The sequence below is a fragment of the Pseudorca crassidens genome, chromosome 9 (genome assembly GCF_039906515.1).
Source record: "Pseudorca crassidens isolate mPseCra1 chromosome 9, mPseCra1.hap1, whole genome shotgun sequence".
NCBI classification, from domain to species: domain Eukaryota; kingdom Metazoa; phylum Chordata; class Mammalia; order Artiodactyla; family Delphinidae; genus Pseudorca; species Pseudorca crassidens.
Genome location: NC_090304.1, coordinates 32,920,397 through 32,938,465, shown reverse-complemented (window position 1 = coordinate 32,938,465; position 18,069 = coordinate 32,920,397). Strand labels below are relative to the sequence as shown.

The 18,069-nt window shown below is 38.0% G+C and overlaps 1 protein-coding gene across 4 annotated transcripts in view; it reads left to right on the top strand.

Annotated features, from left to right (window-relative positions):
• Window positions 1-2,555: 2,555 nt before the first annotated feature.
• Window positions 2,556-18,069, top strand: part of LUZP2 (leucine zipper protein 2) — a 449,267-nt gene continuing 433,753 nt past the window's right edge. For 2 of the 4 annotated variants that reach the window (XM_067749587.1, XM_067749584.1), the window contains exon 1: window positions 2,562-2,688. In XM_067749587.1, coding sequence (XP_067605688.1) covers window positions 2,627-2,688 — 62 coding nt within the window. In that variant the 5' untranslated portion in view covers window positions 2,562-2,626. Of the gene's footprint in view, window positions 2,689-18,069 lie in introns of all 4 variants that reach the window. The other 2 variants (XM_067749585.1, XM_067749588.1) reach the window with 2 other exon arrangements.

Genomic DNA, 18,069 nt, shown 5'->3' with positions numbered 1-18,069 from the left:
CTCTTGTTGCAGAGCACAGGTTCTGGACGCGCAGGCTCAGTAATTGTGGCTCACGGGCCTAGTTGCTCCGCGGCATGTGGCATCTTCCCAGACCAGGGCTCGAACCCGTGTCCCCTGCATTGGCAGGCAGATTCTCAACCACTGTGCCACCAGGGAAGCCCGGATGTCTTTTTTTCTGCTTACAGAAAATGCATAAAGGTCAACAAACTTTATGGCTTGTTATTGATATCCAGTGCAGTGGTACAACATAACTGTGAGACACCGTCAAAACAAAGTTCATTTTGGTGATTCCCTTTCTTGGTTCACAGTCTACAGCAGTCTGTTGTTCATGTTGCACATCTAATTTAAAGTAATACAATTTAGGGTGGGGAAAAGCTTTTCTTATGTAAGCATATTTTAAAAAACTCTTTCTCAAGAAAACAAATGTTTTGAAGTAATGCAGACTGAATTTGAATGCCATGTCCACTGTAGGAGTTACTGAAACCGCTCACACTTCAACCGCAAAAGAGAATAATAGGAATGACTACCACACTTGATTCCTATGATTAGCACACAATAAATTCAAAGTTGTTAGCTAAACAAAAAATGTGTTGTACAAATATGAGTGTTATTCCCCAGAGAGTAAGCAGTCATATGGCTTTGTTTAGTGTACAACTCAAATGATCACCTTCTAAACTGAGCAGAGAATCTATTGTTAGATAATTCTAGCAAAAGCAAACTGAAATGCATATTTTTCTTCAGAGTCAGAATTCTGTTTTAGGAAAGTGTAGTGCAATTTTTCTTTGTAAATGACATGCAATTCACAAGTGAGTTGATTTGTGTATTCCTAGTTATATCTGTTGTGGATTTTACTATGGCCCAAGAGGGTGGTATCCAGTTTACAAAAGTTATTACTCATCTATTTTGTTGGCTTGGGCTTTTTAAAGTAATATCTGTTCTGTATGAGTGTTTTAACTCCAATCCCATTAGAAGCAAAAGCAAAAACAGATCGGTAAATTAGACAAAATAAAGCTTTATAACAAATGTATTTTTCCTACAGGTAATGTCTTCAAAAAATAGACTAAAGGGGAAGTTTCATCTAAATTTTACTGTAAATGGCTAGCCCCTGAAAAAACTGGGATATGAGCTGAGCCATCTGGATAGGAATTCCTGGAGAACATCTGACCTTTGCCCTCTAGGGTCTCTGTTGCATGTCAACCTCTATTGAACATCAACTTTGTGTTAATCACCGAGTTTGTTATGCTAAATATGATGTTCCAGGCAACAGTACGGTTTGCTTAAGATTTAGAAGAACACAGTTCTTTGTTGAAAAAAAAAAAAAAAATACAGCTCAGATCTTGATGAGATCTTTCCTCATCTCTATGATAGGGGCTATTTATATTTCTCTAGGTTGGCTCTTGAAACAATCAAATGAAACAATGTATGAAGTAGTGCTTTACAAACATTTATTTAACAAGGTTATCCTGCCAGAATACCCTTGTTGTAAAGATCCTAGAATCGAACATCTTAGTAGATGAAGTTGGCACTATTTTCTAGGATTACTTTTGCAAAATAGAGTTCTATTATTTCATTTTTCTAATTAATTTTTGAAAATAAAGCTTACTAAATATCAGATGTTCATTAACGAAAATTTGGAAACTGTAGAAAAAAATGACAGATAAAATCTTCTGCCTTCCAATACCACCACTCCGAGTTAATTACTAACATTCTGATGATTGTCTCAGTTATGTTTCCTCACCTGAAGAAAAGCCACCCTTTAGGTGAGTGAACCTGTGACACCAACTCCAACCCCACTACCCGTTGGTGGTACAAACAGAGTCACATTGAAATTATAGGAAGGTCAGAAATTTTCAGATCACAGAAACAGCAGACGTCTCAACTGTCTGAAAACCTCTTTAGAGTCCACGCTTGCGGACTAAGAAGCTTGCAATGGCAATACGGTCTCAGGGTGCATTTCTGGACGCTGCTCGCTCCTACTGCCCTTCCATTCACATCAAACGAGTCATTATGCATTTTTAATTAGAATAATATTTTAAACATTCTCTCCAGAGCAACGTTTTTACAAACACTGTTTAATCAAGTGAGGGGCGCCTGCCTATGACTCTAGCCTCCGATAGTCTTTCCCAGTGAATTCTGTTTCACCTCCTGCCGCGAACGCCGGTTCAGTTACTGGCAGATTAGATTTCTCTCCTGGCCCCCGCCTCGCCCTTCCCCATCCTATGGAGAAGCGGGAATAAAAAGATCAGCCCCAGGCGGGCGTGCAGCTGGGTAAGTGCAGCCCGTTGACCGGAGCGCGCGGGTCCATCGCTGGGCACCCCCTCCCTCTCCCCGCGCCGCCTCCAGCGCGAGTGACAACGCGCCCTCGGGTCTCGGGAGCTGCGGCGGCGAACAATCCCGGGCAGGGCTCGCCTCGCCGGTGACATCACTCCCGAAGATACTCCCCACTCTCAGCGCCTGCCTTCGCAAGGAGTCCGTCCGTTTGCTTGTCGGTTTCCTTCCGTCCGCTGCTGGAGAGGGCTCATTGCTGGCCAGGGACAGAGCCGGGCACTGAGGAGCGACAGGACCCGGAGGACGAGGAGGGAGAGCGCAGGCAGCGAGGAAAGGAGGATCCCGGCAGGTGACAAGCATGAAATTCAGCCCAGCGCACTACCTGCTGCCTCTCCTGCCGGCGCTGGTCCTCAGCACCAGGTGAGTCCAGGAGCGTGAGTGACCTGAGCTGAGAGGAGTTGCCGGTAGGTTGGTCCAACCGCAGGTCACCTGTGGAGGCCAAGGACAGACAGTTCAGCTGTTTGCATCTCCTGTCTAAGTTAGGGGGGGTCTCTCTATAATTCGGGCTCTGAAATCCTTCTGAGGGAGTAGAGCCCTTTCCTAGTTATCCTAGCCCTTAAAGAAATCCTCAGTATTCCTCCCAGTGAAGGGACCAAGTGTTCCTTCCAAAGCCATGTTTCCCTCCAGCGCTAGTAGTAGCAAACAGATAGCACGCGGTAAGAGACGAAATAAAGAAAGGAAATTAGACAAGGAGAGTAATGTCACCAGACAGTCTCTGTATACAACGGAGCTGTCTTAATAGCCACAGCGCTTACCTCCTCCCCCAAGTGTGTCTCATTTTAAGGCACAGGGAACCAGAGAAAAATGACAAATCTTGGGAGATGGTTAGCCTTGCACAAAGTTCCTGGACTTGTGAATCAGACTGTTTTCATGTCTTGAGTAGGCTTAGTGGTAGGCACTTTCCTTTGGCTGTCTTGTGAACAGGTCTAATTAAAGAGCACACAAGACGATTAAAAGTTAGAAGACACTCTCAGAGTGCTGATGCAAGGACTGTAGTCAGAAACAATTAAGTACTGTATTCCATCCCTGGCCATAGATGGGACTTTAAGCCCAAGCACAGAGGAGCTATTTTTAGTGGAGGTTTAAAATGCGTTGATTGAAAAGAGTTTTGTGATTCCCCACTGTTGATCAAGTCCCAAAGTTGGTGATGGGTTTTCATTCTTCTTCCACAAGAGCAGCACAAAGGTGGACTGTTTCATTGCCCAGGACTGAGCCTTTATTCTGCATGGCCTGAACATACTGGCAGCAACCTCTCTGCCTTGGCTACTATAAAATAAAATGACCCACACAGGATAAGGAGCTTTTCAAATCTATGTGAATGGAAACATTATGTGATTATGTTTCTGCTGGAAAATGAAGAGGGGAAATAGGATTACATCTAATTCTGAAATTGGGAAGTATGAAGGAAACTCATTATGTATGAAAAGTCAGGGCAGCAAAATTCTTGATTCCATTCCTAACTGACACACCCTCTTTCAGGCTCTTGTAACCAAACTTTCCTTCTAGTGTGAGGACTGTTTGGTTTAGCCCCAGTAGTTGATGAACTTAGTCTCTGCTTGCAAACAAAGCCCAGGTGACTTTCCCAGACTAAAATGGAATATGAGCTGTATTCTTTATTTTAAGGTTGCTTGTCACTTGAGTTCACAAACGGCAGATGGTTTTAAAATCAGTTTGCTTCCCGGTACTATAATAACTTGCTCCAATAACAGCCCATTTTAATATTTGTTTCTAGCTCTACACTCAGTGCTAATCATGCATAATTGTTATTTTTTGAAGTGTCTTGCTATTTACTCTGAACTCTTGTGTTGTGGTTAATAATTGTGAATTCTTCTAGAGAAAGGAAATTCTCAAAGTTTGGGACATTTAAGTATATGCCTGTCAATATATGCAGAGAATAATAAATATTTAAACAATGGAAGCCCTGCCCACAATGATTTTTAAGTACAGTGAATCTCTAGTGTTCCAAAAGTACACTTGCTTTTTAAGGATACTATAATTTAAGTGGCTCAGAAATCGAAGTTTTAATGTTGGTTATATACTACAAAAACAAAGAGCCATCACCTTATAAAAGTGTTAATTTTTATAAGGATAAATTAAAAAAAATAGTCAATGCACTTTTCACAACAAAAATCGAATTAGTCGTTCCTAGTTTACTTTAGATATGAAACTTCTGCAGTGTTGGTTGTATGTGAAAACTGTGACAAGTCTTCTTTAAATTTTCCCTCTTGCCAACTCAACCAAAAGAGCATGCTGGGCTTAAAAAAGCGAAACTTTTCCTAATCGGTGGCATGTCTTATTATTGTGATTACTCGGTAACAATTTACTGTACTGGATACCCAGATTACCTTGTGACAGTAAGAGAACTTGACAATGAATTGGGTACTATCAATATGTCATTTTGCAAAGAAGAGCTCATGTTTCAATGGACTCTAACAAAAGGCCATTCTCTTTGTAGTATTTAAGAGTTCTTGTACGCATTTGGTTAATGTGCACATTAGAACCTAAACTGAACAGGTTTGTGAGAACCGTTGCATTAGTAGAGGTGCGCTTATTGCCCGGCTGAGAAAAACTGTGTAGCTGAACCATGACCACCTGTGACAGTAGGCTTTCTAGCCAAAGACTTATGCTAACTTAATTTCGTAGTCAGTGGTCCTGTTTGTGAAGGAAAAGGCATTTCACATGCTTCAATTGTGTTGAATGCACTAGCAGAGGGTGGCAGTTGCTAAATTTTCCTATTGCCTTCGGGTGTTATCACTTGTCTTTTATTATTAAGTTCTTTTCAAAGTGTGGAGAACACAGATCTGAGACTCCGGGTGCAAAAAAAAAAAAATTATTTGCTTCAACATCTCTTTCTGGGCATAGCTCTTTAATACCTTGCTATTATCTTTCCAATAGGTCTAAGTTCAGTTCTGTTTTAAGGTTAATGAATGTGTTCACTAAAGTAAATGCTGCAATTAGAGAAAGATAGTTACCATAAAATAGTATTCTACCCACAGGGATGAAAACTCTAAAACAATTCTGTCTTTTAAATACGAATTTTTGAATAGCTTTCTGTTTTTATTTTTTCCTTATCCCTGCATTTTCTGTAGCAACTTTATATGCCGAAGCACAAAAATTCCGTAATTTTCACCAAAGCGAACAACATCTATGCCCCCCCAGTCAGAGTTACTTCATTTGTCCTGAAAGAAAGCTAAATGTTCACCTTCAACAATAGCCAAGAACTGTTCTCTGTTTTACTGCTGAACCCCTAGAGGTAGAAAGAGCTGTAATTTCCTGGCATATTGTCTCTCCTATTTAGAAAGTATATATAAATTCAAAAAAAAATAGAGTTAATTTAATGAATGATGTAGCTAGTGCAGAAATCCATTTAACCTGTACACAAATAAATGTGGTCAAAGAAAGCGAACATATCTTCAGAATAGAATAACTGTACTTTTTAAATAGCCTTATTCTGTAGAAGCATTAAATTGCTGTTCCAAGGCAGCCAGCAATTCACTTCAGAAAGAAGTAGTACAGGTATTGAAAGGAATAGTAGGGTGAAAAAATCTTCAGAAGTTCTTGGTGAAAAGGGACCCATGGAGTGCTGGAGAAGGCTTGTACTTTAGTCTGCTGAACCTCTGTTCCTTTATGCTGTGATTCTACTCTTGATACTTTTGGCTTTAAATGACTTAATGGGGAGAGAATATGGTAGGGGAGGAGTGAAGGTCTACTGACTTCTGGTGGTTCTCCATCAAGCAAGAACTTTAAGCAGATGGTCGGTTATAGTCCTCCCAACAGGAGTCACCTTACAGGTCTGTCCTGGGCCCTCTGATCAGCAGTCACACCACATGTTTACTTGGGAATGTATTTTTAGATGGTACTATATATTGAAGATGCCCCAGGCTCCTCTTTGCTCTGTGCCTCAATCTCTCCTCAGAATCAAGTTGATGGATAGGATAAAGGAAAGACAAGAGTCATAATAAAAACACAATAAGCACCAAAAAATTTTCATTTTTAAGCAAATAAATTTGATATCCAAAGGAGTCTTACTTTAATTCCCCCAAATTGATCTGAGGTATTATATTTTTTTTGTCCCAAGCCAAGTACACAAGGAGTCTTACCCCGTACACACCTTTACATGACCCTGCATACATTTCTTTGTAAGAATTTCTCCATTCTGTGTAATTGAGTTAGAGAAATGTCTCTTCCAGGCCAAGATATTGGCAAAAATGTTTTGACTTTTCTGCGGTACACGGGCCTCCCACTGCTGTGGCCTCTCCCGTTGCGGAGCACAGGCTCCAGACGCGCAGGCCCAGCAGCCATGGCTCATGGGCCCAGCCACTCCGCAGCACGTGGGATCTTCCAGACCAGGACATGAACCCGTGTCCCATGCATTGGCAGGCGGACTCCCAACCACTGCGCCACCAGGGAAACCCAATGTGTTGACTTTTTAAATCCCTTTTCAGGGCCTTAGTTGCCTAATTACAATAGCAGTTTTTTTAATGACTTATTTGTGGAATATCTTTGTGCACTAAATTTTCTTTATAATTAATGAAAGAGACACCGCAAACATTTATGAATTGACTGTACAATTGTCCCAGACCAAACTCTATGTAATTGAAAGGGAGAACTTGACCTACCAACCAGGAAGGAAAAATCACTGAAACCACTGGCGGTATATGGGTGTAATGAAATTATGCTTTCTCATGTGTGTTATGAGAGCGCTTGTGTTGTTGTGGGTGCATGTGTGCTATTTTTAACTGACTTCTAGAGGAAAATCTTTTTTAATAAATGGGACAAAATCATTTAAGTAACCTGATTAAACAGATAATGTTTAATATTAAATTTTCTTCTCTAGAAAATCCAAAAAATTCCATTTGAACTTATCTTCATAACATTCAGAAATGTTTTTGATGTTTTCATTATTACACATCAAAAGTGTACTTGGCAATAAATCAGTTGTTACATAAGGCAATAAAATAATATATTAGTTACAAATACATGTACCTATAATCTAGTCACATTCAGAAATATTTATATATAAGGTAAAGTTGGATAAATATTAACAACAAGGTTTTAAAGTTTGAAGTGTGAATAGAAGAAAGAGCAAATAAAGTCAATTAAGCAATATCAAAAATAACTTTTACCGAGGACAATGAGAGAAATGATATTTTGTAATTGACATTAGTATCATGCAACATTTGCTAGTTGTATGATGTTAGGTGAATTGCTTAGCCTTTTTTTTTTTTTTTTGCGGTACGCGGGCCTCTCACTGTTGTGGCCTCCCCCGTTGCGGAGCACAGGCTCCGGACGCACAGGCCCAGCGGCCATGGCTCACGGGCCCAGCTGCTCCACAGCCTGTGGGATCCTCCCGGACAGGGGCATGAACCCGTGTCCCCTGCATCAGCAGGCGGACTCTCAACCACTGCGCCACCAGGGAAGCCCTGCTTAGCCTTTTTATCCAGTTTTCTCATGTAGAAAATAGGACTACTCATAGGAACTACCTGAGGGGGACTGTGGTAAAGACTGAATGAGTTCATCTAAAAACAGAGTTTACCATATTCCGTGGAACATAGTAAGTACTTAACAGAGGTTAGCCTGTGCAGCTATTACTATATAGTTATTATTTTCATGAAATTTTTGTATCTGTGATTGATCTGGACATAGCAGAATAAATGAAAACTTGGATGCAAATAAATTGGACGGCACAAAATTAACAAGAGTGACAGTCGTCATGCAAAAGAAAGAAAAGATCGCCAAAGAAGAGGGGAAGCAGGAGAAATAATGAGGATTACCTGGTAAATCAGGTGGGTCTTTGAAAAGTGTTTTGGTTCCTGGATGGTACTGTGCACTTTGGTGAACACCATGAAAAATTGTGATATTTAATTTTACCATATAGAATATGATTTAGCACAAAAGTGTATGATTAGCAATATTTAATTTATATAGCTACAAGTGAATTTAATTAAATTGCATAAATTGTACCATCAAATCAAAGCCGTGAGCATAAGCATCAATGAATAAAAAAGGATGCTTTCAAGCTACATAGGCAAGATTGATATAAAAGTTTCTACAACTTTATTTTCTACTTGTTAATCAATTTCATCATCCATCAGCAAGCTATAAAAGGTAGAAACATTTAGAAAAATTAAGGGAAGAAAATGTAGATTTTTTTTCTACTATTGAAAACAATTTGAGAACTGCTGATATAGAAAAAGCTCAACTGCTATATGTCTTAAGAATCATCACATAAAAGGGACTTTATAGTAAACCAATTTTGAAAAGAGCTTTGGAGATCATGTACTCTCAACTAGTTTGCACATAGTTTATCATAAACTCTTCATAGTTGTGCTATGAAATTCTGACTATTAAATGAAAAAGTGTGTATATTTTTGCCATAGATTACTGTGTGTGTATGCATATGTGTCATTATATGTCAATTGAGTGGATCATAGAACGGGGTATAATTTGCTGCTAAGGGAAAAGAAAAGACATAGATCATGTTAAGTCTGCATCAGAAAGGGGCACATGTTTACTGAGACATTTAGAAATGTTGCTTCATGATCATAAGATGCAAAAAATATATATATCGAAAGTAAACCATTCCATTCAGACACAATCTAAAATTCAACCAAATAAACACTGTGCTCTGAAAATGCTTTCATGAATACTAGGAGACATCGTTATACCATAGGTAGTGATTGCATTGCAAATTACGTCTGACTTGCTTGGTGCCGCTTTCGAGTTTTTTAATCTCTTTGAGTGTACTTTAAAGAGTCTGTTATTGGGAAACATGCTGTGAATACAAGGTTGTGTTCTCATCCAAAGCCCTTCATATTAGAGGTGAGAAAACTGAGGTCCAGAGTGACTGAGACTTCCCTAAGACCACAGAGGAAAAGCAAAACAAGAACCCAGAACTTTCCCTAGTGCTCTCTCTCTTCTATCATATGATTACTCTCCATGTCATCTCTTCTGTAATTAAGACGCATTGGTATAGTTGGTACCTACCTTATATCCAGAACTATTCTAGTTATTGTAGAGTATAAGGTAATTTAAAAAATTCTCCAGCCACGTAGAATCATGATAGAACAACGTGCTATAGTCAAAGGGAATTACAATAATGAGCTGAACACCATTTGTTCACCTGTATTCAGTTGTTTTTTGAAGAGTGAGTTGGCCTAAAAAAGATTTCCAGGTCATTTTCAAAACCCAAAGCAAAGTCACTAATGAGTTCTCAACTTTGCACAATTCACCTTGCAAGAGATACACCTATAGTGGTTACTGTTGGCTTTTCAGTTCTATTGTAAGGTGATATTTTTGGTACCTTTGGGATCTTTTCATTGAAACTTTTTCCTATAAGTGTAGTTCCTGGGAGATATTTGCTTATATATATTCCTCACCTATTAAATCTATACTGCAACTGTGTAGTATTGTTCAATGGGTAGCATACTGAACTATCTTACAAAGATGAGTTCCTAAATATGTTCATATCTAGCTTTAATTTATGGTGATATTACATTTCATTTGGTTTACATGTCTCTATACTTTCATAATAGCCTATACAATTTTTAGTTATATAACATTTTTTAGGGCAAAGTGGTAATAGATTTTGTTCTACACATACATATCATAAACTCCCTGCCTTTGGATAGGTTTCTTAACCATTCTGACATTTAAATTTCTCATCTATAAAATGGAAAATAATAATGTCCAATATTTAGGGCCATTAAGATTGAAGAAAGTATATTAAGTTCTCTCTCAGTACCTGCATATAGCTGTACTCTTCATCCTTCAGGAAATCCTAAGACATGTTAGCTATTACTATATGTAGAAATTATTATGATTCAGTGTGTTGATTTTATATTGGATACCTCAGGCAATCAACATTTAATTATTTTATTAAAAATCAAAGTAAATTAATTCCTTAAATGAATTTCAAAGTTCTTGACTGACACAGCCAAAATAATAAAATTGTAGTTTATTCTTGATATGATTCTTCTAGGGGTAGGGTCAGGAGGGAATTGAGCTCAGTGAATGCTCCTTAGGAAAAATGGAACAAAAAGCATGCGATGACTTGCTGCCTTCCAAAGCAGTCCTTTCAGCTGAGCTAAGGTATCGGCAAAGGCTAATGTAGATTCTGGGTTAGCCTTTATCTCATATCCCTATGGAGGATGTGACTTTCTGTGACTTCCTCCTGTTTATCCTCAAAAGGGTTTCTAATTAATTCCCCATCTTTTAACTCTGTTCAACACACAACTCTGAGCATCTAGAAGCACTTACTCAGTGAGTAGCTTGAGTTGAATGGGGTAGGGGTTACAGGAAATGTTTGTGGTGTCATATGTGTTAAATCCAAAGAATATGGAATCAAACAGACTTTGAGTCAGCTTTACTAGCTAAATGATTTTAGAAATGTCAATTAACATCTCTTAGCCACATTTTTCTCATCGATGAAAAGGCAATAACATTGCCTCTCTCATATAGATTTGTCAAGAGGATCAAATAAGCTAATGTACAAAAAGAATAGTTTCTAGCACAGAGAAATACAACTCAGTATATTGCCAATTTACATTACCTGGCTGAAAGGATTAGAGAGATTTTACCCTACCAGAGTGTATTGCATTTCAGAAAGAGCAGTCCTTAATAAAAACTTTTACTTGGTATAGGCAAGACAAAAGTGTTGGTGAACAGATTTTGGAACTCAGCCTTATCCTCCCTTATTACAGATGAAAAACAACAACAACAACAAAAAACCCCTGAATGGAGAATGTATTTTCCTCCAAGCTCATGTGGATGATTTGAGACCAATGTGAAAGTCAATTCCAAATCACGGTAACCAATTCCAGTTAGGAACACTGATTTAAATACATGCAATACCTCAAGGAAAATAGTATGGAAAACTAGTATGACATGACCTAGCTTCTATTCTGAGTCTGAAAGCTCCAAATTATGTTGCTAATAATTTTGCTAATCCAGTTAAACATTAAATATAGTTATTGAAATTATATTACCATATCACACTAATTCCTTTAAAGAAGGTTCATTTTTTGAGTTGACCTAAAGATGGCAGGACCAAAAAGATGTATCTTGAAGTAGGACAGCATAAACACCAACAATCCTTTGGACAAGTAGAGGATTCTGGATTTTAAAATTAAGTAGTCTCACAATGGGTAAGGTTGGTCATGATCTCCATAGAATGGTGGAGAAGGGGCTGGAGTGGCCGAGGGAAATAAAAAGCCTAGCACCCTAGGGAACTTTGAATGCTATGTGCATGAACAGAGACGGTAGGAGTAGAAAGGAAAGTCCTCAATCACTAGCCTTCCTCTTTTTCTTGTTTTTTTTTGTTATTTTAATTTTATCTTTTCTAATGCTGGCAGTCATTCATTTCTGGTCTTTGCAGTAAGCTAAGTTCTTAGCATTGAGCAGAAAAGGCGGGGGAGGGGGCTGCTTTAAATTATAAAAGAAACAAGAAAATGCATGAAGAAGTTAAGTGACATGTTGGCAAGAAGCAGATATGGTTGAGTAAGCTTTATATTGTTGAGAACATGTAGCTTTTTCCTTCAGATACCACAAAATGAAATGTGAGCTCATTCTACAAAAAAAGTTCACATAAGAATGGAGGAAAACTGTTTTTTTTTTCTGACACTACAATTTAGAAAAATATTGAAAGATACTGAATCCCTTTTGTGTAAAAGGGATTTTTTTATGTATGGATTTTTTGTTTGTATGTCTTTATTTCAATTGGTATTTTATATAACATGTAAGTTACAGATTCAGCCACTAATGTTGAGGACTAATTATTGCCCTGGCAGTGTGCTAGATGCTTAGTCTCTGTCACTCAACCCTTACTTCCTTGCAACACATTATACTTATACATGTTTTATCACTAGGGAGAAGGAATTTTGGATATATTAAATAATTAGCCCGTATTTTCCCAGCTAGAAAGTGGTCAGATCCTAGCTCATTTTTCTGAGAATCGTTTTGTGAATGAAACTATACCGATGTCTATAAAATGTAATCTCTGCATAAATACACACTGAAGAAAAAAACTTATAAACAAGAATGCTGAAACTAGACTGTGTTGGCAAATAGCTGCATGTTTGCATGAGGTGGGACAGGCTACATTAAAAACATTCTTAAATAAAGCAGCCAAAGAAATTCATTATTTTTAAACCAGATAAATTGAAGCCTTTATTATAAGTACAAAATTTTGCAAGCTAATTTCAATATTCCTATGTAGAAAATATATGTTTCCTCAGATCAGTATTTCTCAAAGTACACTCCTCAGTGTACCTAAATCAGAATCCCCTGGGATGCTTATTAAAAAGGCTACTTCCTTGTCCCTGCCGTAGACAGATTAGATTAGATTCTCTGAGGAAGGGGCCAAAGAATTTTCATTTTAATGTGGAAATCAGATGCTTTCTATCTGAAAATTTGGAAACTATTTGAAACTGTAGAGTCTGGAACCCTTTGATCTCTTGAGCACTTGCTTAACATGACATTGCAGCTGAAGTCAAGAGGATGGAAAGATGGTGATGTTTTGGCCAAAAATAACACCCATTTTCACATGTATATAAATGAATTTAATAGGTGAGAATCTTGTCACATACCAAGGCTGCATTTATCAATCAAGTTGCATGAAAATAATTCTCTGCCTCCTGCGCTTTTCTGCAGAGGGCTAAGAAACTAAAACTAAAATAAACTAAATGGTATAAAACTATATGACATGGATTTATCAGGGGGCATACTTTATTTAGAAAGTACTTGATAGAAAGGTGAAATCTTACTGATAGCACTGAAAAGAATGAAAACTCCACTTTCTCCTTCACATTTTAGCCTGGTAAAAATGAAAATTTTGATCCCCACCTCCTTCATTAGTAGCAGTTGGTTTTGACTGATGTGGAAAAACAGATTTTGTTTCAGTTAACTTTATGTGATAAACAGAATGTGCAACTATGTCAGCCATATTGCCTGCTTCTCTTCCTCTCTGCAGTATCAGTTAGTTCTCCTGAAATAATAAAGAAAAGAATCAAAAGATGATATGATAATAAATAAGAGCTAACACTTATGTAATATCTTAAACCAGGTTAATCCTCACAGACTTCTTGTGAGGTGGTGGTTGTTGTTGCCTGCATTTTATATCTGTGGAGACTAAGGCACACAAGGGTTAGATTACTAACCCTCAGTTATAAAGTGGTAGGTAGTGGAGTCTAAAGTCAAACTCCAAATAGTTTTCTAGCCCATGTTCTTAATCACTGTGCTACAGCGCCTCCTAGTGTGTGAAGTAAAACACTGGCATGACCCTAAATCTGCGTCAGCCTCACATGTGGGTTCCGATTTACACCACGAGAGGACAGAAAAATGTAACTTCCTCTCAGGTTTCCTCTAAGTTCACAACTAAATATAACAGAAGGTCCTTTCTTTAAAGTTCCAGCTAAAATAATGTTCATTTTATTTTGTTTTTATTGTGAAAGAAAAATAATCATGAATTTGTATAATATGGTCTTTATTTGTGGATGTTGTTTTTCCAAGTCACACCAGGGACCTGTAGTGTCCTACCATCTGGCTCCAGAAAGCTTCCATGTTTCAACTGTGGAGCTTAGAAACATGTGGTGGGAATCAGACTGACCTGCGTTCTAACTGCAGCTCAGCACTTGCTACCTGTGTGATCCTACCTAATAGTAGGTAAAGGTTATTGTTTGTTTCTTTGTGTGCAAGAATTGTACTACACATTTCTTTAGGATTACTTTAATGCTTTTTTGTACTTCATGAATGTGCTTTATAGATTAGAACACTGAAGATTAGAGAAGTTAATATACCTAAAGTCACAACATTACTAAAGGTAGAGGTGAAAATTTTTTTTTTTTTTTTTTTTTTTTTTTTTTCCTGTACGCGGGCCTCTCACTGTTGTGGCCTCTCCCGTTGCGGAGCACAGGCTCCGGATGCACAGGCTCAGCAGCCATGGCTCACGGGCCCAGCCGCTCCGTGGCATGTGGGATCTTCCAGGACCAGGGCACGAACCCGTGCCCCCTGCATCATCAGGCGGACTCTCAAACACTGCGCCACCACGGAAGCCCTAGAGGTGAAATTTGAACCCACAATTTAATAGACATAGCCTCAAGGTCAGGATCCTCATACAGTAAAGTTAACACTGAAATTCGTGGTATCAGGCATTTGGGAGGTAACTCAGAAACAAAGGAGCTGTTGAGAGCTACATGCAGACTAGTGTAAAAACCAGACTTGTGCCATACACGCACGTGGATGAGTGAGCTAAGGGGTCTGGTGTACGCAACTCCTCAAAATATCCCCATGTCATGAATAGTGTCACCTTTTGTTTTACAGATGTGAAAGTTAACAGACTCATTATTTGAACTCAGCCTATCCTGAAACCTAACCTAATAATAATTATTATTATCATTATTAGTATTATGGCCCCCAGATTTTCCTTAGAAAGTTTGTGTCGTTGTTTTACTGGAACTGCACTTCCATTTGTAGTCAGAAGATGGCACTGTGAAGTATGAAGTATAGTACAGTCATCTCCGTTCTAGATTTAACCTGTTCATTGACTGACACATTCATCTCAAAATTGATGTCTAAAATAATCTGGCTTCATTTCACATCAAAATAATTACCAAAGATAAATGTATGTATATTCATGTACATGTATATATGCATGTATATATGATATATACTATATAGTATACATGTATTTTATAATATATGCAATTATAATAAATTATCTATACATTACACATAGTTATTTTACAGTTTTTTGAGAATTTATCCTTGAAAATAGGCTTTGTTTGGAAACACAGTGCTGTTAGCTTGGTCCCATTCATCACTACGTTGATTCCTACAAGTCTAGTTTCCTCCTAAGTGGAATTGGACCTGAAAGTTTAATAATGGACCCATTTCCCCAATGTACTCTTAATTAAAAGAATTTTCCAGGACAGACTTTAAGGGAAGTAGGCATTATGTGAGGGAGACAAGGATATCTGACATATAGAATTTAAATTTTAATTTTTATACATACTCATATCTTTTCACTTCATCCTGTGTAGCAGTTAGTAATAACTCCTTTTTATAGATGAGGAGACTGTTAGTAATGACAGGTAGGTGGCCCAGAGCCAGGGCTGAGTTTGGCTTTCGCAACACCCAAGTTACCTTGGGACCTGGAAAGTTAGACTGTAAAGGAGGCAGAGTTGCCTTGTCTTAGTCTGCTTTGGCTCCTATAACAAAATAGCATAGACTGGGTGGCTTAAGTCACAGACACTTACTTCTCACAGTTCTGGAGGCTGGGAAGTCCAAGCTTAAGGTGCTGGCAGATCCACTGTCTAATGAGAGCACTCCTCCTGGTCTGCAGACAGTGGTCTTCTTGTTGTATCCTTACCTGATGGATCAGAGAGACAGAAAGCACAGTCTTGTGTATCTTCTTCTAAGAGCACTAGTGTCATCATGAGGGTTCTACCCTCATGACCTAATTACCTCTCAAAGGCCCCACCTCCTAATTCCATCCCAGTGAGGGTTAGGGTTTCAACATATGAATTTCAAACGGACACAAACATGCATCCATAACATGCCTGTTAAAAGATGAAGCAAAGGCTATCATCCTGGAAGGGTTTAAAGGAGGTGGTACATATGCAATATTTGATGTTTTGTCATGCGTGATTTTGGTCCTACGTTTGTTAGTGTACCTTTCATAAGTCGATGTGAGTACCTGCCTATAGCCCTTACGTCTTTAATCAGCTAAGATGCAATTTCTTGGTATGTATCAGAAAATGCCAAATAATAGTGCCTTAAGCAAAACAGAAGTTCATCTCTCTCTCACCTAAGATATACATAGAAGAGGAAATGCAGGGTTGGTTGATTCTCCTGTCTGGCATAGTTTAAGTCTCTGTTTTTCTTTATTATTATTATTTTAACAAAATAGATGGTGATTTTTTTGCCACCTGAGATATTAGTGTGATTTTTATGTCAATTGGTAGAGACCAGCTAACATCACAAGTTCCTCTTAAAGATAAATAAATGAAAATTGTATTTGCTGACATGCCAGTTAACCAAAAATGAAATCACTTTTGCCTGCTTTTGAATTCATGTTTGATCATGTCTGAACTGGAAACATCTATACATGAAAGAAAGTCTACACAGAGTCATAAGATGATTAGTCATGATCCTGTAGTAATCATTGGTAATGTTTTATTTTATTTTTATAGTCAATGTAGCAAGAGAAAGAAATGGATGAGATTTGTCCCAGGCCAACAACTATGTTTTAAAGCACTTTCAGATATTTGGAAAACATAAATTTATCAATGGCCATTTTAAAATTGTTGCTGTTTTGACTATCTGTTTAAAGAATTGAAAGTGTAAAGATTATTTTTTTCATATGCTCAAGACCTGTGTAACACAAAACAAATAACATTTTGTCTGTGACTCCTTTCTATCCATCATTCCTTACAGCTATAGTAAGTTTCAGGGCCAAGATTTGGACCCTAGACTCTGATTCCACAGCCTAGATTGTACGATGAAAGATCAGTAGATGAATCCCATCAGTCCTAAGCAAAGGCTAAATTCTGGTAGAAATGTGTGAATTGTTCTTTCAGGAAATCACCAGCTTTTGTCTACTGCAACCTTTCAAACACTGAATGTAGAGAGTGTTTATCCCAAAGAAGTGCTGAAAGAGTGATAGGCTGGGAAAATAAGACTTGCCAGACAGAATGCTAAGTGGAGGGCAAAGTGACAATGGAACCGATTTAGTGTTTTGATGCAAGTATGGTACATTCTGCACATACAGTCAGGATTCCCTGGTGACTTTTTGTAATAAGAAGTGCATCTGGGGAAAGCAAAACAAAAAACAAAAAACCCAGACCTTTGGAAAATAGAATGTTTTAAAGATGAGTGGTGAGCGCCGTGACCATAAACAGATGCTCACAGTGCGTCACTGGCATTGAATTAGAGTTTGTGGAGGAGGAGACTGGATTGTTGGGAGAAAAAGCCTCCGCTGAATGCAGGCAGTGACTGTTTTCTGTTGTTTAGGGGGTTAGTTTTGTTCTGGCTATAAAAAGGACGTAAAAGACAAACTGTCAGAAAGAGGGAGATAAATATTTCGTGGGGATGAGTCCCTTATTCCTCATTCATAGTGAAACTGAGAGTGAGTGTAGTAACATGAGAAGAATGGATTCAGAATAAGTGAGTTTGCCTTATAGCTGAGCAACCCTAAGCAAATAAAACAGTCTCTACATCTCAGGAGAACTGAGGAGGGGGTAGCGAAATGAGGAATGTGAGGGAGACCAAATGTCAGAGAGTAAAGTTTCCCACCTCTGGGAATAGAGAGGAGAGAGTTGTAGAAGGTGTCACAGAACTACATGATTTTCAACACTTAAAAGTATTCAGGAAAAAATTGTTTAGGAAAGTACATCTCAGGAAGAAGACAGCTATGTATAAAGGCACTAAGATGAATAGTAATAATCATAATGATAAAAAATTCAAAGTTATAGCTTCTAAGCAGAATTGTAAAAAGTTAGTGGAAAATAGGTCATCCATTTGCCATTTCCATACTAAAAAAAAAAAAGAAAAAGAAAGAAAAAACCCTTCTTATGTTTATATAAATTTGAATGAAAATTGTCACATAAATGAATTTTATGTGACTTGAGGACGTCAAGCAAATTTTATATTAAGAATTTATATATCAAAAAAACAAACAACCCAATCCAAAAAGGGGCAGAAGGCCTAAATAAACATTTCTCCAAAGAAGACATACAGATGGCC